Genomic DNA, 24,243 nt, shown 5'->3' on the forward strand with positions numbered 1-24,243 from the left:
GTTGTTTTCTTAGGATAAAGTTTTGCTCAGCTTCACAGTTTGGCTCAGAATTACAAAGATACACGGCAGCTTTTATTTGAAAGTGTATCTTATATAAATTAAGTGCTCCCTTTGTTTTTCTACATTCAAATGACCTTATTTATTTCTTCCCATGAAGCTCCCAGTACCAAACCTATTAGAAATTCTTATGAGCTATTCATGTGGGCATGAATGAAGCACCAGGCTCAGTTAATGTTGACCTTGCTTATTTGAAAGGTCAAAGAGCTGTTGCCTTTGTGCAATATTATTTCGAATTATTCTTATTTTTTTACTTTAGCAGTTCTGTTGAAATCTCCCTCTGAATAGGAGTAGGGAGAAAGCTAAGATCTCCCTCTCTTTCTCCCTCAGAAGATTGCACTTTTGTATTTAAGCTTAAAGAGAATCAGGATCTTGATAGCAGAAGTTGTTTTTGTGGTTTAGCTACAATACCTATAAAGAGTTGCTGGTTTTCAGTTCATTCTTTTGGAAAGTGAGCACACTTAATCTCTAGATTCTACCCCATGTAGGTATGTAAGAATAGAATGAGCTCATGCATGTCATGACCATGTGCTATAGAAAAATCAAGGACTAATGGAGAGATGTGCATTTAATACTTGAGATTTAATTAAGAAATGCTTAATCTTTGGCAGATTCCTTTGCTTATCTGTTCTTTAGTTTCACTTTCTTTTTAGTTCTGTTTGTTCAAGAATACACACACACACACACACACACACGTTAAAGTAACCAGAGAAAATAACATAGTCTATAGGTTACTGATGTTATCCACTTAATGGAACATGCTGGTTATATATTACTAGTGAACAAAGAACATAAATCAACATATTCAGAGTAAATTTTTAAAAAAGATGAATTTGGGAAAAGTCTCATTAACTATATCTAACAAGTATAATGGGATTATGAGTGAGATTTTCAATCTTTGGCTAACTGGTATTTTCCAAAACATGCACACAATGTCTCACTAAATGACAAAATACAATATTGACATATAAAAGGGCAGGGTAAAGACACTGACCTCCCTCAGCTGAACAGATGACTACAATCTGGCTGAAAGGTCCATCACCTTTATTATTATAAACACCAACTTTGACCTCAAAGGGTGTGAGAGGAGGGACACTTTCATCTCGGTAAATGAACTTGGAAGCGTCAGAAGATGTAACCATTTTCTCCTTCCAGCCACGTGTTCCATTGGGTCTGAATGCCACTATGTAGCCGAAGCCTTCCCCATTCTGAAACTCTTCTGATACTGGCTAAAGAAGGATAACAAGGTTAATAATACACAAAACACCTGGCTGAGCAATGCTCTCCTCTTAGTGCTGAGCTTTGCAAAGCCATAGAGAACTATGAAAAAAGTCTCAGAACTTCTTAATGGATTGAAAGCTAAGAGAACACATATACTCTGGCTTTAGAGATACAAGATAAAAAATGGAATTTTATCTGTTGGTATCTAAGGAAACGCACAAAAGTATTGGAAGCTGATGAAGTGAAATAAATGTGCTCCAATTAGTCGTGTATATTAGCTGAAGATCTGTGGACTCTATTGTAAACCTGAGCATGCCAGAGAAAGCTGTCATGATTAGGATGCAAGCCTGGCATCTCTAGTTAATACTCTGCAGAGTGGTCTGCAGATTAAATCAAAGAGAGGTTAATGTAGGACATTTCTTCAGTGTTCTTTTCTTTAGAGTCTGTGTTTTTGTAATAGCAAAAAACAAAGAAAGAAACATCTACCCTGAACTGACATGGCTTACATGTAAACTTACTTAAAAGTTTCAATGGTATATTACAGATCAGAGTAAATGTATTGACAAGCCAGTTGTGTGAAGTCACCAGCCACTGAGTAGCAGAGTGTACAGTGCATTGTAGATAGTCAGGAATTATGTGCTAAGCAACTTTTTTTTAGCTTGACTTCTAATTTAAAGAAAAACTATGTTCTGAGTAAAAAAAAAAAGAGAGAGAGATAAAATCTATTAAATGAAGTTCATAGAAGAGGATCAATAGACTGACGTCTATTGTAGGGGAATATCAGATGTAGGGAAATAAGTACCCTGGCAGATAAACTGGAAAAAGTTTTAGTTATGAAAGGAATGGGCCTGGGGTAAGGATGAGAGGGATTTACCTGGGCCATATTCATCTGAATAGTGGATCCTCATACTGCTTCTCACTCAGATAGAAACATCTAGGACATGTTCTCCATGCATAGCCTTAATTTTTAAGCAAACAACCCATTCTGATATTTGTAGAGACGTTATTTTTACCTCCCAGGCAATGACCAACTCATGCCTTCTTCCACTTCTTCCACTCACGTTGCTGGGTGCCATCTTTGGAACTGTGGATAAAATGCATGGAGGCTGAAGAGAATGAATACATGTGCAATTCCTTAACCTCGCCCCATTATCATACAACTTAAATTTGGTAGAACTTGTAAATAAGTCAAACATCTGCTTTAAGATAGATTTATCATATTAATATTGAGGCAAAATATATGATATATACCTTGCTTTCTGGGACAGCTTGATGATACATATATGTCCAATTGATATTGATAATACTTATTATATATTATATATTTACTTGATATCTATAATATATAATATAAATAAATCATAACTAACACCAGAACTAAGGCTATTTACTAACGATTGAGTAAATTTCACCATTTAAATGACTCTCACTTCTTCTCTTTGCCACTGTTTTATTTCTTCTTATCATCCCTGCATCTGCAAAGGTTCTGCAGAAATCTCTAAGTCCATAGAAGCATTATCTCAGGGAGCTCCAGTTTAAGGAAAAAAAAAACATACCCACAATCCTACTGTGCGAGAATGTACTTAAATGGATAAACATTAAAAACACCTGTCAATATCAATCTTTCCGCCACTGCAAATACAGACTCACTTGGTACAAGCTCTACAAATGAATAATGATTAGAAGAATAAATGTGTCAGAGGAATAAATTTCCCCTTCACTGCACCAAACTACAAAATCTACAGCTGAATGAGAATATGTTCCAATGAAGGGCAGTTAAATGAAGAAAACTATTAAAAGAAATCATTTCCAGGCTTTGTACCTGCATTGGCAATTTTACACCTCAGTCTTGCCTTTGTATACCAGCATGTACTTAAGATAATATTGATATACACATAAACAATATATCTACTACTATATATTACTTGTTGGAATGAAAATCTATTGATTACTAGTATACAATTTATACCACATTTTATATATACTATGAAGAACCTGAAGCCCAATATTTTGTAGTATAGAAAAGTAAAATAAAGAATTCTTGGACTAGGAAAGTAGGTAAGAAAAGCCTGTGAATATATAATGATCTACACTAAAATCAATAACTTTTGTGCAACCAGGCTTGGGCTGGTTGGCCTTGGGCTCTTTCTCCTAAGACATAATTCTTTTCTCGTTCAAGTACTTGCAAACATTACTAGTACTAGACTATACAAAGTTCAGCAGCTGTCCATGATTTTCTTTGACAGCCACATTCATTCTATATGTTATTCACCTACAGAGTTCATTGCCATGGATTCCTTCAGAAGTATCTGAAATTTGCTTTTATCTTGGTGTAAGAGTACACGGGATTCAACGAAGAAGAAAAGAAAGTATTCAGACAATACTTAGTATGTCCTAGTTAATATAAAAAGCAAGGAAATCACATTAACATGAATTTCTAAAAGCTTGTATTGAATTTTTTCTTGGACAGTTTTATACATGCAACATGCATATGGTTCATTCTGATTACTATAATCCCATGTACTCTGGTTTGTTGCTTACCCCTCCGAATCCTTCTTCCTACAATTACTTTTTAAATATTATTTTTCTTTCTGAGATTCACTGAGTTTAGACAGGATAATTTTTGTGATCATGGATTTAGAATTGTCAGTCAGAGAATGGTGTGCTCCTCAGTGGGCAGGTTATTGGGAATTATAATATTGCTACTATCAAAACCTGAGGTGTACCCATATGCTATGGCACTTTTCCTAAGACAATCAGTCTGACATTGACTGTGACTTTAAATTTGTTTACTTTGTTGGCAACAGTATATGTGAGGCTTACAGTAGGGGTACTTGTAAAATCAACACATGCATGCCTGTGCCGGTTAGTTTCGTGTCTCCTCCATTCAAGCGAAAGTCATTTGAGAAGCAGATATTCAATTGAGAAAATGCTTCCATCAGATTGGCCTGTAGACAAGCCTGTGGGGTATTATCTTGAATACTATTGATATAGGGTAGGGGCAGCTCACTGTGTGTGAGCTAATCCTGGCAGGTTGTGCTGGCTTGTCTAAGAAAGCAAGTTGAGCACATCAGGAGAGAAATCCAATGATCAGCATTCCCCATATCTTCTGTTTTAATTTTTAATTTCCATTCATGATGGACTGCAAGTATAAATTGAGATAAACTCTTTCCTCTCTAAGTTGATTTTGCTTATGATGTTTTATCACAACAGTAGAAAGGAAAACAAAAGAATTCCCAAGTGTCATGTTCCTGGCTAATTTCAGAGTTCTGTGTAGCATGACCATCAGATAATGCCTACTTAAAGAAATAGAAAATTTCATACAGTTTTTTAATAACCAGGCATTGTGATTTTTTTTTAAAAAACACTTGTTTAATTAGAAATTGAATACACTATTACTGATACTATGTTGTGCTTGCAGACAGGAGCCTAGCATGGCTGTCCTCTGAGAAGTTCTACCAGCAGCTGACTGAGACAGATGTAGATATAGCCAACCATTGGACTGAGGTCAGGGACCCCTATGGAAGAGTCTGGGGAAGGACCGAAGAAGCTGAAGGGGATGGCAAACCCATAAAACTAACTGTATCAGGTAACCCAGACCCCTGGGAACTCCCAGAGACTAAGCCAGGAACCAAAGAGCATACCGTGACCTCCAGATCATCTGTAGTAGAGGACTGCCTTGTCTGGCCTCAGTGGGATAGGATATGGCTAATCCTGTAGGGACTTGATGCCCCAGTGGAAGAGGGGATGCTAGGGTAGGGGGAGTATGAGGTGGGATTGGGTGGGCAGGTGAGAGGTATGGATGGGTCTGTGGGTCAGGGAACACCCTCTCAGAGGCAACAGATGGGGTGAAGAATTCTGGGAGTGGGACCCAGAAGGGGGGGACATTTGGATAATAAATAAATAAATAAATAAATAAACAAAATAATTTAAGAAAAAAGAAAAAAAGAAAGTGAATACATATACACTAAGTATACATTTTACATTTATCCCAACTATATATATCAAAATAACAACACAACACAATAACACTGTTCTAATATTTTTAGGGCAAGTTGTTTGTCTATATCATTGACCTAAGTTTATATCTTAAAATTTGTTTGAATTCTCTTCTTTGAAAAAAGTCACTAAGAACTCATATTTCTGTGCAAAGTCTCAACATGGGATGATCTTTCTCTGTTCTGTTCAGTCCTTGCAATGACAGGCTGCTCAGAGGCTCTGGGCAGCAGGTGTTCAGTGAACTATTAGTTCCAATGTGAGCCTCTCTTGAATCCCACTGAAATCTAAGGTGTAGAATTGAGTACAAAGAACTATAATGTTGAATGCCCTGAAAATCTGAAAGGAGCACTGTGTAGCATATTCATGGTAGAGTTTTTAGAAAACATTTATGTTTTTCATAAATTTTAACTTTCTGAGCAAAAATATGTTTAAAAAGCAAGAGGTATTGACCTTAGTAATGAGGCTACAGACATGGCTTGGCACCCACATGGCAAACTCCTAAATATAGTAAATTCAGGTGCAGGAAATCTATTGCCCTCTTCTGGCCTCCCCAAGCATTAGACACATAAAATAAACATGAAGGGGAATAGTTCTCCCTCAAGCCCCAACTATACCATCCCTGGGTATATACCCAAAAGATGCTCCACTATATTGTAGGATTGTTCATAGCAGCTTTATCTGTAACAGTCAGGAACTAGAAACAAATTAAATGTCCTTCAGCTAAAAAATGGATAAAGAAAATGTGTTACATCTATACAATATAATAATACTGCTTAGCTATTAAAAACAAAGACAACATAAAATGTGCAGGTAAATGGGTCTTACTTGAGAATATTATCCCAAGTGAGGTAACCAGACTCAAACTGATATTCCTATCAGAGGAGGACATAGAGACTGAAGTAGTCAGGACTTCCAGAGGAGGGAGAAGGACTGCAATCCACCTACAAAACCTTCAACCCAAAATTCATGTTCTTTACAAATTACGCAGAGATAAAGATAGAGGAGAGACAGAGAGAACAACTAACCAACGACTGCCCCAGCTCAAGACTAACCAACCAATGACTGCCCCAGCTCAAGACTAACCAATCAATGACTGCTCCAACTCAAAACTAACCAACCAACGACTGCCCCAGCTCAAGACTAACCAACCAATGACTGCCCCAACTCAAGACTAACTAACCTGGGACCATGGAGGCTCACAGAGCATGAGTCACCAAGCAGGGAGCATGCAGGGACTGGACCTAGATCCCATACATGTTTGTAGCAGTTGTGCAGCTTGGTTCTTTATATGGGTCTCCTAACAAAAGGAGTGGGGGCTATCTCTGACTCTGTTTCCTGCCGCTGGATACCCTTCCCTGTCCCTGGACTGCCTGGTTGGGCTTCAGTGGGACTAGATGCCTCAGTGTGAGGGGTTACCCAAGAGAGGCTTCCCCTTCTCTGAGGGCACTGGGAGAGGGATTTGTAAGGGTGGGACTGGGAGGAGAAGGGGGGCGCTGTTATAGGGATATAAGGTGAATTAAAAAAATAAATTACTGAAAGACAAGAAATGGGGAAAATTTGAAGTTTCCAATGATTGCAAAAGCAAAATAAAACTTTTTCTAAATCAACACATTGATGTAAGAATAATTTCTAGGTTGAATTACCCCATAAATAACCTATGTTTGGCAAGCTATTCTTTGAAATCAAGCTACTCAACATAATATTTTGAGACGAGTTAGTCTATTGTCAAATAGTCAGTGTAAAGAACTAAGATCGTCTCTGCTTCACTCTCTCTTCATTTTTAATGAGACATACATAGCACCAGAAGGGGCCGATGACCGACAGTGTTTTGATAATGCATATGTGTGGATTTTGAAAAGCCTGATAGATACAATAGACAGAACTGGGAAGTCTCATGAGCTGCAACCCAGGCTGGGGCTTTGGTATTGGAATTTAAGTCTGAATTCTCTAATTCTCCTTACCTTACATTTCTTAATAATATGCAGATATGAAGGCTTATATGGCCATGCATTTCCTTGTGTCAAGTTGGTGACACATGGTCATTATCTCTGCTGTACCATGGTAGAGCTTGCTGATTTTAATTATATGTCTTTGTTCATAATACGTTATAACATAAAACATTTGACTTAATCTCCCAGAGCTTTTCTGGTATGAAGGTTCTCTAATTCTTGTTAGAAGCATGAAATCCATAAAATTAAAATCTCATAGATGCTTTCAGAGAAATACATATTTTAAGAAATCAAATGTATTATTTTCAGTGTAATTAGTGAGAACCTGATTTAGAAATAAGCATGGAGGCAGTTTTCTCCCTCAGTCAGCTACTGATAAATGTCATGAACATGTTAACGCCGGGAATCAAGTTTGTACACCCGCTGAACAGTTACACTCCCCAGCTCCTGCACTTACTTCTGAGCAATCATTCTTCATGGACACATGATCTAGTTGAGACTTTATACACCAGTCACAAGTACTTAGCTGTTTCAGGCTATATTGAGCATATTGGAATGTAAGCTATTCTCACTTTTGTCTTATATAGTGGGATCATCCTTATAAGTATATGGAATGGCCTAAGTAGAAGGTATTGCCTTAGTATAAACAGGCTAGATTATCACAGGGTTCTTGGTAAATAACACAGCGTGAATAACATGTTACGCTTTATCACTACAGCTTAATTAAAAACTAAACAAAAGAAAATGCATGATCATTTAACAACATTTTTTTCTTCTTGAATGTCTCCAATTTCTCTTACAGTAAGTACTACATGGCTCATTAAATAATACAGCTTTACTAGATACCATGGGAAGTCTTTGTAATTTAGATGCTGAGTGGTGATCCCAGCAGCTGGTATGAATCAAACATGCAGGGGAGTGGAGAGCTATACAGAAAAGGTGAGTTTGGAGGGACACTTCAAAACATTCTTCTAATAGATTTGAAGTCTACTCTAATCAAACATTCCCATTAGTAATTATCAAATAGGTTAAGTTTGTACAAAGGTTAAAAATTAGAGTCCCCAAACCAGAAGTTCCCAAATTAACACCAAACACCAGTGGAGTTCCCTAAAGAGTTAGAAGTAGCTTTTGTTCTTCTCAGTGGGGCACAAGGTTTACAAGGAGACAGAGTGAGAGCATCTTGGGACATGAGAAAGATCTGCATTGAGTCCCAGGCATTCTGTCCCATTATTCCATTTGTCTTCTGAATATAAGAATATCTGCTTCTGTGGTTCTTTTCCCTTTTTTCTTTTTAATTTTCCAAGACAGTGGTTTGTGTGTGTGTGTGTGTGTGTGTGTGTGTGTGTGTGTGTGTGTGTGTGTATGTGTGTGTGTAGGCTGTCTTGTGCCTAATTCAGTTGCCCAGACTGGTCTCAAACTCACAGAGATCCACCTGCCTCCACCTCCCAATGATGGAATTAAAGGAGTAAGGTCAAACCTGTGGTCTTGAAATCATATACCCACTGTGGCATTTGGCTTTGTTTTGTCATAGAAACTATGCCTTCAGTCTTGACATAGCAAGCATTTACTTGGACATCCATGCAATATACCCATTTTGATCTCAAGAGAAATTGCCAGCATATTTCGGGAAGTATAGTACTTTCCTGAGTTTTTAACCTTCTTGTAACAATTGTCATCACAATACCCAGGAGGAAGGAGGACTCAGTACATACCACCTACCTTAACTTCTATAGTCTACATTTGTAAGAGTGATCAGGGAAGAAAAAGGATAAAATGGGTAGTCATTGAATCAAAATTCCTGATATATATGGTATAAAACAAACTAAAGAAATGGCAAGAAGAGGGCCCAAGAGATGGCTCATGATCATTAACACTGTTTGCTCCTGCAAAGGACATCAGTTCATCTCTCAGTATCCATGTCTGGTGGTTCACAACTGCCTATCACTCCAGCTCCAGAGGTTTTGATAGCACACATGCACACATGCACACATGCACACACACGTACATGCACACATGCACTAATATATACATGTAATTAAATATTAAATAATACTCCTAAAAACAGAGAAAAAATGTGTACTGAGTGGAGACTAGTGTACAAGAGGCCCCATTTGGAAGCAAGATTTGCGTTCACCCCTGGCATTTACTTAGTAGACAAATCGTTAACATTCCCTAGCTCTGCTTTATGATTTGTGGAATGGGAGAAAGAGCTCCATTGGAGGACTACTGCTTGTATGGGATAACTAAAGCATGTAAAGAAGTTTGAGTACTTAGTACAAAGCCTGAAACTCATGTATGGAATTACTCAGACTGGTAACAACTAGTTTCCCTTTAGAAAGGCATTTATTAGAGTCAGCAGATTGATTTGCAAGCTGCTTCTAAAACAGAGGCATGCTTCTCAATTGTATTTTAGAGAGATTTGCCTGGACTAGGGGGTTTTATGATTGAAAAGTACTCTCTGCCCCATGAAGCATACTGTTATTTTCTTTGTTCTAATTATTGAGATTGGGTTTTAGGGGTCTATTGCTTGCTATAATTTCTGTCTTATTTTAATCTTACTGGGGACCATTTCTTTTACATAATATAATTAAATTACTCATTGGCTTGGAGAAAGTCGTAATGTTCACTTAATAATATTTTCTTTTATATTTTACCAACCATTTCAGCAGAATACTTTATATTTTCTTTAAAACAGAGGAGGAAGACTAAAGTATTAAAGACTCTCCCAGCTTGGCCTAACTTTGTACACAGCTGTATCTGAGCACTGTGTACTTAATAAGGCCAAAGCATATTTCACATGATTTTCAAACTTCCATTAAATACCATTTGCTGTCAGAGAAAACGAATCTAGGCTCACCTTATATTGTGTTGCTATTTTTATATGTTTTAGTTATTTTTTACTATAGAAGGATAATATATATCTATCACAATAGGATTTTATTCTGTCTCCTCTATTAATTTTTGAAATTGGATTTTCTCAATAGCTGCCATGAACAGGGTCTCTGAGGATGCAAATGTAAAAACATATTTTCTTTTCAGGAGCTTGAAGACAAAGTACAGCTGAAGAGATTGCAATTAAAAATGAACTAAGTCACAGTGGGGCAAGTCTTTAATCCCAGCACTTGGGAGGCAGAGGCAGGCAGATTTCTGGGTTCGAGGCAAGCCTTGTCTACAGAGTGAGTTCCAGGACAGCCAGGGCAACACAGAGAAACCGTGTCTCCAAGAAAAAACAAAAACAAAAACAACAACAACAAAAAATGAACTAAGTTTTTTTTGTCACTTTCAGTGAGCCATGTAACCTCAGATGCTGGAGTAAGAGTAGGTACAGAAAATGACAGGCTTGCAAGGAACAGGGTAGCCAATCTTAACCATCCTATCATAGTCCCTTCTCTAGCTTGTCTAAGTGGTTTCTCTTGAACTGCAACTGCCAATAGGACCAGGCCATTTTCCTATTACAGCAAATGGTAGAGGAGCAAGACAACCCTGCTAGACAGCTCAGTATTTTCTTCTTCCACATGGAGACATAACATTGAACTTCAGAGTTTTATACAGAACACCTCATTTCACACTAAGCTACCAGAGCAGCAGAGATAAAAGTCATTCAGAGAACATTTTACGAGCAGGTGTACGGGATGGTCACTCTAGGGCAGAGGGCATTACTGAAGGAAGGTTGAGTAAGCTCAATAGAATTAGACCCACTAGCAGTTCGTACATCTCCAAAGAGCTCAAACCTTAGTAGAAAAGAAGCATGTAGACAAATCTTGACACCATCTAACACCATTGAGAGAACACAGAGATGACATTATCTATGCACGTATTACAAAGTAGGCAGTATACATCTGGGGAGGGCTTCCATCAGCACATGCATCTGATACTCCTAACTGTAAGAGCATTGATCTCTTAAATGCACAGACAATACACTTCTCCTGTGTGGCCAGAAACTTGTGTCATATTTTCCATTTCAGAGTCAAGAAATAACAGTGGACAGAATTCAGTGTGATAGGTAGCTACAGAGCTATTTCTGGAATAAGCAATTTGATGCATAGTTCTTATTCAATACTTGATTTTTCTCTGCTTCTTTAGTCTTCTTTTGCTACAAAAATCAGAGGAAAAATGTTACTTTGTGGAATAATATCAACTTCCCTTTACATATTCAGTACTAGGTAAGAAGACTGTAATGGTTGTGTGTGAGGGTCCTAAGTGGACTTTCAGGGGAGATTTTGAGCCCACATGCATTTAGCTGAAAGCATATCATCAATATAAAAAGAGAATTTTGCATGACCACCATGGCTTAAATATCCATTTTGTAATATAACAACACAGTTAGTGATGATGGTGGTAATAGCATAGATATTAATATTCATATGTATTCTCTTATGCAATACTATGATCAAGTAGGTTGTTCCAGTCAGCTCTAATTATCAACTTGACACAGTTTTCAGTAATCTGACAGAGGAGATTCAACTGAAACATTGTCTAGATCAGGTTGGTGTATAGGAATCTCTGGGTGGTATCAATTTGATTATTCATTATTGTAAGAGGGGGAAGCCCATCCGGGATGGTGCCATTCATTGATTCTGGACCTGGAATGTCTAAGAAAGTTAGCTAAGCATTAGACGGTGGGTGAGCCCAGAAACAAACAGGCAGGCAGCATTCCTTCAGGGTTTCTGCTTCAAGCCACTGTCTAGACGTCCCCAATGACAGACTGGGACCTAGAAGGGGAAGACAAGGAAACCCTTCTGTTCCTGCTAAGTTGCTTTTTGTCATAGTGTTTGCTGCAGCAATAGAAGACTAGAGCATGGTATTTTTCTCATGTGATAAATAAGTATAAGAAAGACCTAGGCAGCCTTGCCTGTGTTGAGTATGTTAGTAAATGACACAACAGAATATTAATTAAAATTTAAATTCACTTAATTCAACAAACTGCACATATATATCACTATGTGTAAAGACATGTTACATGGTTAGCTACTCCAACTCCCTGCTGCTTGCTCTTTGGAGGGTTGTAATATGTAACTTGCAGAATGTTGAGGTTCAAGAAAAGAAACAGCTGCTACTATTGTATCATTGTGCTTTTCTGTTTTAACCATCTCATATTTTAAAGATGCATTTCCTAATCCATAGTCATCTCTCTTGTGACATTTTTAAAATAACAAAACATTCACACTGTTATGTTCCAAATTTACATGTTAGTTTGAGAGAGCAGCATATTTCATTAATTAAACATGTTGTCTATTTTTATCTTTCTCTGTGTATAATCTAATTAAAACTTGTAAGAAAATTGAAATTGCTCCATAAATATAAATGCACACCACAGTAAAAATAGTCATTTACTATACTAGTTTGACCTCCTTATGCCAAGAAATTGGACTGAATCAATTTATACTTTTTGTGGTGTAAAGCATTTTTTTTTCTTTTTAGTTTTTCTTTTTAGTTTTTTAGGGTTTCTCTGTATAGTCCTGGCTGTCCTGGAACTCACTCTGTAGACCAGGCTGCCCTCAAACACAGAAATCCACCTGCCTTTGCCTCCCAAGTGCTAGGATTAAAGGCGTGTGCCACCACTGCCCGGCTGTAAAGCATTTTATTGGAGTATATTCATTTACAAAGTACTGAGTCTTATGTGGATCCCTTGATACAAGTACATAACATACTTTGACAATGTTCTCTGGTGCCAGAATACCCTATCCAATTAGTTATATTATTTTCAATGACTATCAAAAGTGTTTTGACGACTAGAAGTATCTATCTATCTATCTATATCCTACAGAAAAATAAATTCTCTCTCCCTTCCTCTCCCTCCTTCCCTTCCTTCCTTCCTTTCTTCTTTTGTATGAGAAAGAGCACGTTTAACAGAGATGTTTCATTCAAGTTTCTTTTTGAAATTTAGATTTGTTTATGAAGAGAAATTTAGGGAGGCATAATTGCTCATAATTTCAACATCCTAATGTTCAGTCCTGTTTTTCCTCTCCTATAGCTGACCATTTTCAAAGTTTACTTGTCCATTAGAACAGTTTCATCTTAGAATATAAAATAGGTACTTAACAGAGGCAGAGAGTGTCACTGGAGACAGCTGGCTCAGGATATTGGTGTCTCTTTTAATCTGTGCTGCCTGAGAAAACACCTGCAAACTTCAACACTTGCTTCTATGCCATTAGGAGCTCAAGCTGAATTTAACATTCAAGTGCAAGCAGGATAAAGTGGGCAAAGCTCACTCTCCCCACTTCACTGTAAGAGGCAAGCTCTTCCTGCACTTTTAAGACCATTACTTTCTTCTTCTATAAGACGTTAATGGAATAAAGTATGTCATGTATGGAGATAGTCAGGGTAAAACTTAGAGACAGCAGTTCATGACTGAGGTAGCTATATCGCTCAATGAGGGCTTAGAAATTAATCACCTGAAATGATTTTTAACTCAAACACACTAAAAAGCAATGGTGATTTGCTAACAAATTTTTGATAGCTCAAGATTTATACTTAAGAATTTTAGGCCGGGCCATGGTGGCACATGACTTTAATCCCAGCACTTGGGAGGCAGAGGCAGGCAGATTTCTGAGTTCAAGGCCAGCCTGGTCTACAGAGTGAATTCCAGAACAGCCAGGACTACACAGAGAAACCTTGTCTCAAAAAAACAAAACAAAGCAAAACAAAACAAACAAACAAACAAGAATTTTAGAAGGGTTACTGATCCCAAATGGATTGTTGATGCTTAAAATTTGTATTTATAGATAGCCTGCAAGTAACACACTAATCATTGTCTTTGATTAAACACAATTAGCAGTATGTAAAGTAAGGCAGTGTCCTTAGACAATGCATGCCTGTACTACAGTCGGCTATCATTTTGTTTCTGCAGAGTGAGTATATAAAATGAAGAATGACTAATCTGTTATGGTTTTAGTTAGTGAACACCTGGACACAATGAAAATTTGATCTTATGGATGTATGAAAATCTAACTAAACAAAGTAGTTAATATTCACTTTGAAGTTCACGCAATTTAAAGAAGAAAAGAGAATATCAAAAGAAGTAAGTTACAAAGCAGAAAGGTTGAGTTTTCTGTGGGTAACTTTTTGTATCCTATTTAGAGTATTTTCATTTTCTCTTTTCTAGGTTGCTGTATTTCTATGGAAATAATACTGAGCATCTATTGTGTAGTTATTTCTTCCTTCCCCTCTCTTGTCCTCCTTCCTTCCTTCACTTCCCTCTCTTCTTCCATTCCTTCCTTCCTTCTTTTCTTTTAAATGAAGCTCCCAAAATATAATATGCCAGGTGTGGTGGGGAATGCCTGTAATTCCTGCACTTAGAGAGGCTAAGGCAGGAGACTTCTGGATTTTAGATCAGGATGTATTGTATATCAAGTTCCAGGCCAACCTAGAAGGATCCTGTGTAAAAAAAACCAAACAAAATAAATATAATAATATATATCATATATACCATATATATAAATGCATATAAAACATAAATACAGGAATAAGAAAGAAATACATTGAATGCTACTAGTATCAGACATCGCTTTACATGTCAAATACAGAATTATGGAGAACATAAACATCTTGATGTTCAGTGTTCTCCTGTCAAGACTCATGCATAATGACTGAGGATAAAATGCTGAAATTTGTTTATTTTCCCTCGTATCTGAAACTTTTCCCTCCCTATTTCTCTGCTGTGGTCACACTGTCCATGTCAAATATTTTATGTTCATTTTCCTTTAAAATGTGTCTTGCTATTTTCTTAATATATGATTTACTTATGTCTTTTGTTATATATCTATTTGATAATATGATATATGTATACAATATGATAAGATCAGATGAGGAAGATTAGAATTACCACATCTTTAAATACATAGAATTTCTGAAATTGTCTATTTTATGAAGTTAATATAGAATTTTACAGGAGAATAAGGAGTAGGTCATAGAACCAGATGCTTGGCAAGGGAAAAAAAAAATAAAAGTAGTAATTCAAGGTTATTTTTGGCTGTATAAGAAATTCAAGTCCAGTTTGAGCTCCATGAGATTTTACCACAACCCCAGAACCATAAAAACAACAAAACATTAGATCCTATTACTAATGGTTCCTTCTTCTGCATGATAGGAAGATATCCTGGTTAAGTTTTTAAAAAGCTATTACTTTCCTTTATATGTTAATTATGGTGGCTTTTCAATTAGGCATACTTATTCTGGATGACTAGGAATCCTTTGTTGTCCTAAGCTATGAAGCAGATGGGTTGCTCATGTGCCATACTTCCTGAAGTCACCAGGTCAAGCAGGGGCTGTCTATCTTTTCAAAGTGTAATTTGTACAGGTTAGGTGGTTAAGGGCAGCAGAAAAGGAAGTTTCCTATAATTAAAGGCAAGGACAACCATTGATAAATAAGATGGTGAGTTGGTCTACTCTGAATTTTATGGATTCTTAGAAGAATAGGTTAATTGCCTCTGCTTCATGAGAACTTAAACATGATTCAAGGCTGGGAGAGAACTGAAGATTTAGTGAACGCTTGTTTATAGATGAAGTGACAAAAAGGATAGAAAGAAGGAAAACAAAATCATTATTTTAAAGGATGCAATTTTAAGATACTAGGAAAATTCATGAAGCAATCGTGATTAATTCAAATTGCTTTCAGAATGTTGAGAAGTGTATGGAACAGGAGTTTCATGTCACGGCTCTTACCTGCCTCGTTTGTGCGGATCATTCGAGATGGAATGCTTGGATCTCCTGTCCCAATTGGATTAGTGGCCACCACTCGGAATTCATATTCTACCCAGGGGTTTAGGTCCACAGCCATTGCTGACTCCATGTCTCCTGTGATGACTTCTGGGACTACAGAGAAGAAGCACATTTCACACCATGAAGAGACTGGAGAAATACTGTAACTATATGTTGGCCAGTGATGTCACTGTTAATTGTCCCTATTTCCTCATTGTTTGAGATCATGTGGTCCTACTTCCTTGTAATACATGATTATGTGCCTCTAGTAGCACTACTAAGATAAAGTGAACTTTCAGGAAGTGAGCACTGTACATGCTTAAGTTGTTTGCAGGTCATTGGTATTCTCATCTGGCTACTGAAGAACTTAATGTTGTCTACACTAAAACTGATTTCCACATCTTCGGCCCTAGAATAGAGGCTAACTCACACTAGAAATAGTTTATCTTCCATTTCTAAGGAGATTTCAAAAGACTTTACCATTTCTTACAAATATATTTTGTCTCCTGTCCACAATAACAAATTAGGAGTGTATCTTAGTTAGAAATGATATCATATAAGGATTAGAGGCAAACTCAGATCTCTTCTTGGAATTATTTTTGTACTATGCTTTGATTCAGTCAGAACTGGACACTTCTTAGGAGTTCTCTGTACAGTTGTGCCCCATTTGCTCTCAACTGCTTCTCAGACCATATGAGCGGCCCATCACTGAAACTCTAATTCTGCAGGTTGGCACTGACCTTCCTATGCTGAAAAGCAATGGTAGATTTCAGCCCTAAGTGGACAGATGAGCACCACAAGCACGGTCACCTATCCTCCCTCTCCCTTGGTATACTTTCTGTTTTCCAGGAAAGAACTGTACTTGACTTCACTTTTACATTACGGATTACTCCTTCTCGGCCACTTTTCCCTGGTTCATCTTTGCCATGCGCTTTTTCAACTAGACTATTCCACTGCTAGACTTTAATATTCTTCTCTGATTTATATTTATTTTCTTAGAACTGGTATATTCTCTGATGTGTGTGTGTGTGTGTGTGTGTGTGATGTGCCAGGGGTGCATATGAGTGTGCCTGTGCACATATCACACACTTGTAGCAACAAGAGAAAGATGTGAACTGTCTTCCTCGATCACTCAGTGCCTTACTGCTCTGAGATGAGGCACGTCAATGAACTGGAATTTCACTACTTGGTGAGGTCTGGAATTTGAACTCTCAGGATCTACCTGGCTCTGTCCCTCAGTTCTGTAATTACAGGCATGTGCAGCCAGGTCCCATGTGGGTGTTGAGCATTTGAACTCAGGTCCCCAAGCTTACACATCAAGTGCCATTGTGTTTCAGTATTTTAAGCATAACTTATATCAATTTATAACATAATTAGGAAACTTTAAATTTATTGAGTTTTTTCATAAGGGATTACTTTCAAAATCATTAGTTGAAACAGTTTCAAAAACAAGCAAACAAATTTGTCTTCCTCAAGTCAAGAATTTTGGTTTTGAATATTGAAGAGATTAAAGATAATGTATGATTTTTTTTCAGGTAAGGATATTTGATAGGTTTACTGGCATATTTTCATAAAAATATTGTTCAGTATTTTAAGTATTTAAATATTGTTCACTATTTAAGTATGTAAATACTATTCAATATTTTAAACATATATATCAATTTATAACATAATTAGGTAACTTGAGATTCATTGTTTTTTTCATAAGGGATATACTTTCAAAAATGTTAGTTGAAACATAGTTTCAAAAATAAGCAAACAAATTTATCTCCCTCAAGTCAAGAATTTTGGTTTTGAATATTGAAGAGATTAAAGATAATGTATGTTTTTTTTTTCAGGTAAGAATACTTAATAGCTTCACTGGCATCTTTTCATGAAAATATTTTGGCTGGAGCCATGAGTATAGATTGCTTTCAAAGAAAATACATGAATCACAGAGAAAATAATAGCAGTGTTTAAAGACAACCAAAAGTACATGCTGAATTAGAGGACAATCCCATTGGAGTGGGTTTTCTATTAAAATCATCACATCCAAGAATTTAATACAATACTTGACAAGCTAGTCAAATTGCAGAATTTAATCAATCAATTGGCTCATGGAAAACATACCCATAGACAGACAATAGAAACCAACGGTAAATATTTCAGAGACATCCTGGAGATATACAAAGAAAGATCACTGATATCTGTGGTCGTGGGTGATTTGATAATCTTAAATACACCCAGAAAACAAAACAAACAAAACAGGGCACCTAGGAATTTTCAGTAGCGTGAAGAACATCACATTTTTAAGGCACATTTAATTTGCTTAATTGGAAAAGGGACTCAAAGATGAAATTGTTTCCCCCTCTCAAATATTGTTTCATAATTTCTTCCAAATATACACATTATCATTATTTAATTTGGGATCTTTCTTGCAGTAAAAAGAATCTATAACCCAAATCTACAACATGAATTTGTAAGTCCATTCTAAGATATGCTTAGTTAGAAGGCCCATGCTCAAATTTTTGTTTTCATTAACAAAAAGAAAGGAAGTCACTTTCATTCTGGTACATAAAAGAATGTTAAATGGTTTTCAAATAGCTTATAAGTTACATTGACTTATCAAAATTTTAATTACTGTATACTCATCATTTCTTCTAATATATATGTCAGGATTAGAAGTTATTTCTTTGACATGTTTTAGATTATGAGAACAATTTCAAGAAACAAGAAACTCTGCATAAAGGTGCTGCACAGATAGGGACCTAATTATGGCTAGAGTATGCACAGGCTAAAGGCAAGAACTGTTAACAACAGTTTGCTTGGAGCCCCAAGGACTTGAGGACTCCTCTCTGCACTTGTCCTGGGGATAGTGTGCCTTTACCACTATTTCAATGAATTCTGAGTTTTGGACAAAGTAATCAGATGAAGAATCAATTTCCAAGATCCTTTACTCTATGAAGGGTAGAAAATAATCAATACAGATATAATTTTGAAAAATATATTTCTTTACAAATAAAGCATAATCTTAGATTTTAAAAATAAATACTTCCATGAAGAAAATTAAATCAGAGCTGTAACTTAAAAGTGTCTCCAGTATTAAAATTATTTTAGAAAGAAAAAGATATAGCTTTCTAGTATAGAATTATCAAAAAACACAAAATAACTTTTCCTCCTAATATTTCCTACCTCCTGTAGAAACAGATGCATCAAGAGAACAACAATAACAAAATAATTGGCTGGAATCAGAGAGAAAGTTAGCTAAGGAACATGAACCCATGGCTGTACTAGGCAGACTATAAAAAAAAAAAAACTGAGTTAGGAAATCATTGAGTGACTCAGGAAACATACATGTACTCTTAAGGGTCTCTCTCAAAATAAGTTGATCAGTCTGTGTGATTTGCGGGGCCAGGAAGGTGGCATGTGTGAGAATACAGTGCATTATACAACTGATTCTGTCATAGCTTCGAAGCAAAGTCTTTGAGGAATCACAGTAAAGTTAAGATTGAAAACTGGGCAAAGTGGATGGGAATTCTTAAATCAATCTGCTTATGAGATTTGAATTTGTGTTCTTCCCAAGTCTACCAACCAGATCATATCTCTAATTTCTTTGGGGCTGTAATTGTCCTATACAGTTGTAGTGGATCCCAGAATGAGAATGAGGTTAGTGCTTTAAATATTTAAGGGAAACACGCATATACATAGCACACTATAATGATAACCATAGTGATGTTTAAGTTCATGCAACAATCTAGTATTAAGTAAGATTTGAATTATGTTCTGTAGGAAAATATATTTTCTGTCAACATAATTGTAATCTGAGTGAAGCTAAATGTGCAAAGTTTCCTTTACTTAGACACCATAGACCCCTGCATAGCCACAGCATTGCATTTTAGTTTCATTCTTAATGAACTCATACATCATCTTGATGATTTTCACGTTACTTATTTGCTCTTGTTCAAGATAGGTTTTTGATATGTAGCAAATTCGGCTCCAAGCTTCTTATGTAGCCTAGGCTGGATTAAAACATATGGCAGTCCTCTTGCCTCTACTTTCCAAGGGCGGAGATTGTAGAGGTCTACAATGATGTCCAGCTTGATTTTTATATTTTACTTCTAAGCAGATGAATTAACTCTAAAACATGGCAGAAACATCCTGAAACCTTTCCTTCTGATCTTAGAGTTTATTTGAACATGATGCTAAATACATATCTAATTGCCACTGGGGAGTGTGACTTTGCATATCATTGCCCCAATTCCCGTAACATTACAAATCTTAGGGAAAGTTAGTTTTACAACATTCAAAGGAAATTACTAGTGATGAGAATAATTAAAATAATAAAATTAAAGCAGAAAACTTGTTTCAAAACACATAAGATGAACCAGTGTTTTAAGACACACAGTCATGTTAGATTTTCATTTTGTTAATAAAACTGACATGGGGTTATAAAGACACAGCAGAAGTTTCTGAGATGTGGGCAGTTCTATATCCCAATCTTACATTATGTATATGTGTTTATATAATAGAATGCAAAAACATTAGTAGAGCTACATCCTGAAAATGACTGTATATCAAACTGATGAATTCCTAGGGAGCCCTGGAGCTTACCCACGAGCATTGCTCAGTGTCCCATTTCTGGTTTGTTAATTGTTCTTGAGTCATATATAGTGTGATAATCGAGGGAAGATGGGGAGTGGCTTCACAGGGATTTTGTGCATAATGTAATTTTTGCCTCTTTTTTGTGAATCTGAAAGATAGTTCAACACACAAACAGAGGCACAATGTGGCCTCCTTTTTTGCAAACTGTGAACAGAAGAGAGGAAGGGAGCTTGCTCTTAGAAGGCACAGGGAAGTAGTTCACAGTGATCAATGTTGTAAAGAATAATAGATTTCTACAGTTGACAAATGATTTTGAGTGAGCTTTAAAGTAAATGCACCTGCTGCTACAAGATGCTGGGTTTGTGTCTGTCTGTGGACCTCTTACCTGTCTTCACTGTTTGCCAACCCAGAGAGAAGGGGCTGCGAGCCTGAAGGTTGTAGGAGGAGATGGGGCTATGGTTGTCAGTTGCTGGACTCCATGAGAGAGTGGCTGTACTTTCTGTGATCTCCTCCACTATGACCACTCCAGGTGGCCCTGGGGGACCTACAGGCAAGACAGTGGATAAAGCAGAGAATCATAAGCAGCCACAAGACACCATATTTCCAGTGTGTATCTCATCAGATGATGTGTTTGTCTAAACAAATACATACTTAGTAATGAAAATTGACAGCAGAAAGTTATGGCATACAAGTTATTTTCTAGAATTTCTGTAGAAGAACTTAATTATGTATTATATTTTTTCTGACACTTTGTGTCTTGAGACAATTTTCAATTAGCATTATATATTTATAGAAAAAGGAAAAATAATCAGAAGCAGACACGAAGATAGGAATGTCAATATGAACTGTGGTTGTTAAAATCAATCACAACTAACAGGCAGAAGCAGCAACAGGCAGGCAGTGCTTCAGGAACAGACATGATAGCATTTATAATAAAGAGCTATAGTTGGGTGAAGTTAGTGCTCTAGCTCGGAAGCCTTATAATGTGCAAGTCATGTAATACTTTGGCTTGAACAACTCACTTTTTGGCCAAGAGGATGCAGAGCATTCTGGAATAGTGGTACTATGCAGACCATCAGGTTATCCACCAAAAGTGAAATATACACTCTGTGCTCTGTGAGAATTCAAAGGAGACTATAATTATGTTGCTTTGGGGAGGGTGATGAGGCAGAGTGGTAGTGACTCACAGAAGTTTAGATCTTTTTATCTTTAAGTGGTAGTATGGAACAGAGACAATTGGTAGACACAGAGGTAGACAACCAATGAGTAGATTTTGTTTTCAAGAAATAACCAGAATATGATTTCAGGAGAAATGTCTCATTAATTATGTCTAAAAATCAATGTTAAGTGCATTAAAATGTATGCATATTTACATTTTATTGATTAAAGGAAACAACAGTTTTTTTGTTGTTAAATTCATATTCCATAGTGTGGACTATGCAAATTTTAGAATGGTTTCCATATTGCATAAAGAATACATACCTAGAAGTATTTTCAGTTACTAATCTATGAATTGATACATATGTGGTTAATTACTTTCTGGATTTGAACTATCTATGAACTAAAGAAAGGAACAGTAAGCTAGAGCACTTTCAAGCCTTGGCACACAAATGGCATTTTGACGAGACAGTATCTGAGCATTTTTCACTGAGCAGGGTGCCGAGACCAGGGGAATGGAAGTTAGAGACTATTCTAACATGGAGGTGAGATAGTTGGGGCTTTGAACAAAGGAGTAGTGCAAAGCCTTAAGAAGTGACAGTTTTTCCTCTAAGTGAAGTGATGGAAGGAACAGTGAAATAATGAAACACAGAATGACTTTGAAATAACAAGGAACGAAGCCCTGAGCTCATTCTGGAAGGTAATCATTTTCTTCACTGAGCCTCCAAATGGAAGGTGTGTGTATGTGAAAGTGAGCTTGGGGACAGGAGGGCAGCAGGCAAGGCTTCGAGTAGATGCATAATGAAAGGAAGCAAGAGAAAATACAGATAAGCACGATGCTTTTCCAGGATTAGCTGGATTGTATCATCATGAAGGAGAAACTGAACAAATAAGCACATTTTGAACATCCAGAACCAGGTCTAGGAAAGAAGCCAGAGGATGGGTTGATGCTTGGATAAGCCTAACTGCTCATCTTCAAAGATGTAGAAAATGTGAATTACTATGGGATTCAGGAGAAGGCAGGAAGGTGCTAATAGATAAGAACAACACAGATGCATTGGACTACTACAGAAAGAAGACCAAAAGAGTTAGGTTTGTGTTGTGAAGAGCAACTTGCATTTTTTGTGACTTTGTTTGTGTGTGTGTGTATGTGTGTGTGTGTGTGTGTGTGTGTGTGTGTGTGTGTGTGTGTGTGTGTATGTGTAGATGGGATAGTTTTGAGTAGAAAATTGGTGTGCAAGCATAAAGTGAAGAATATGATTATTAACATGTATATCCCAAGATTGTGTATGACTATGCTGATGCACAGTTATGCTTATGTTGAAGTCATTAATGTGGCATAGTGAGGAAAAGAGAAGAGATGAAGGTGTTAAAGAAGGTATGTAGGGAGGTATTATAATGTAGACAAGAGTATCGGGAAACATCTGTACAATATAATTATAAGAACAATATAATTATGCCAAAATTATGATCACTATTTGATTACTAAAATGATACCAAATAGATACATACCACAGTCTACCTTATAATACACTAAGATGACATGATATATGTTTCCTAGACATTAATTATTACTTTACTATTATTGGTTTACTATTTTAGAGAGGTGATCATGAATTTCAAAGGGACTATTCAGCTGATAATTATTCAGGCAGTATATTTGGTTTTGTGCTAGGCACTGGAAATGTGAGCATCTATTCTAATGAAAGGAAAGTACTTGCCACAATCATTGTAGTAATGAATAGCCCAGGTGAGCTATAAGTATGGATATGATAATAAAATCTGATTTTGGAAAGGAGCAAGGGATATGCAGACCTTCCTATTACTATTAACATGGAAAAAGGATTCCAGTGAAGGAAGGAATGAGAAAGTTTGTGTTAAAGAAAGTGCAGGTGGTATATGAAGTATGCAGTAGAGAGAAGTGCCCGATGGACAGCAGAGGAAGTCTATGCATAGAGTGACTGGCATCTTTCCTTTCCCTTTCTGTCAATGTAATTCATTCCTTCATTGAGCAGTGGAGTCTGCTCCTTTCCCTTCGGAAGCTGAGCTGGCCCACGACCATCGGATTCTATCCATAACAATAAAAATTTCAAACACTGTTCGACTCTTGAGGTGAGGTCATTAGAAGCTTTTGATATTTCTCTATTCTTCTGCAATAATTTTTAGGGTTTAAGCTCGTAGGCAGTTTGGAAATCAAATTATACAGAAGCTACCACTCTGTAAGAAACTACAAAGCCATTTTGACAGAAGCATGAATAGAAAGAAGCATTCAACTTGTTCCCAGCTCTCCCATGCAGTCCAGCCCAGGCACCAGCCAATACAGAGGCAGTCTTCAAAGACCTCCTGCTTCTGTAGGCATGTATGTGAGAAAATATTAGGATGGATTGGCTGAGCTTGTCAGCTGCTCAACTCCTGAGAGATGTGGTGCGTGGATCTTTAAAGTGACTCGATTTGAAGCCAATGATGGCTAACAGGAACATACTTCACAATTATTTATTGTGTGGGTTTGCTTATAGGGAATGCTGAGGAAGGGCTCCCGAGAGGCTTTTAAACCAGGTTAGAAAGTTTGATGATGTGT

At 36.8% G+C, this 24,243-nt stretch overlaps 1 protein-coding gene across 5 annotated transcripts in view; it reads right to left on the reverse strand.

Moving 5' to 3' along the window:
- The window catches only part of Cntn5 (contactin 5), a 1,204,186-nt gene that overhangs the window by 45,083 nt on the left and 1,134,860 nt on the right, over positions 1-24,243 (reverse strand). For all 5 annotated transcript variants that reach the window (XM_031346014.1, XM_031346011.1, XM_031346010.1 and 2 more), the window contains 4 exons: positions 20,893-21,051; positions 15,891-16,040; positions 2,292-2,362; positions 1,052-1,286 (listed from right to left, as the gene is read on the reverse strand). In XM_031346014.1, coding sequence (XP_031201874.1) covers positions 1,052-1,286; positions 2,292-2,362; positions 15,891-16,040; positions 20,893-21,051 — 615 coding nt within the window. The remainder of the gene's footprint in view (positions 1-1,051; positions 1,287-2,291; positions 2,363-15,890; positions 16,041-20,892; positions 21,052-24,243) is intronic.

Source organism: Mastomys coucha, unplaced genomic scaffold (genome assembly GCF_008632895.1).
Source record: "Mastomys coucha isolate ucsf_1 unplaced genomic scaffold, UCSF_Mcou_1 pScaffold23, whole genome shotgun sequence".
Lineage (NCBI taxonomy): Eukaryota > Metazoa > Chordata > Mammalia > Rodentia > Muridae > Mastomys > Mastomys coucha.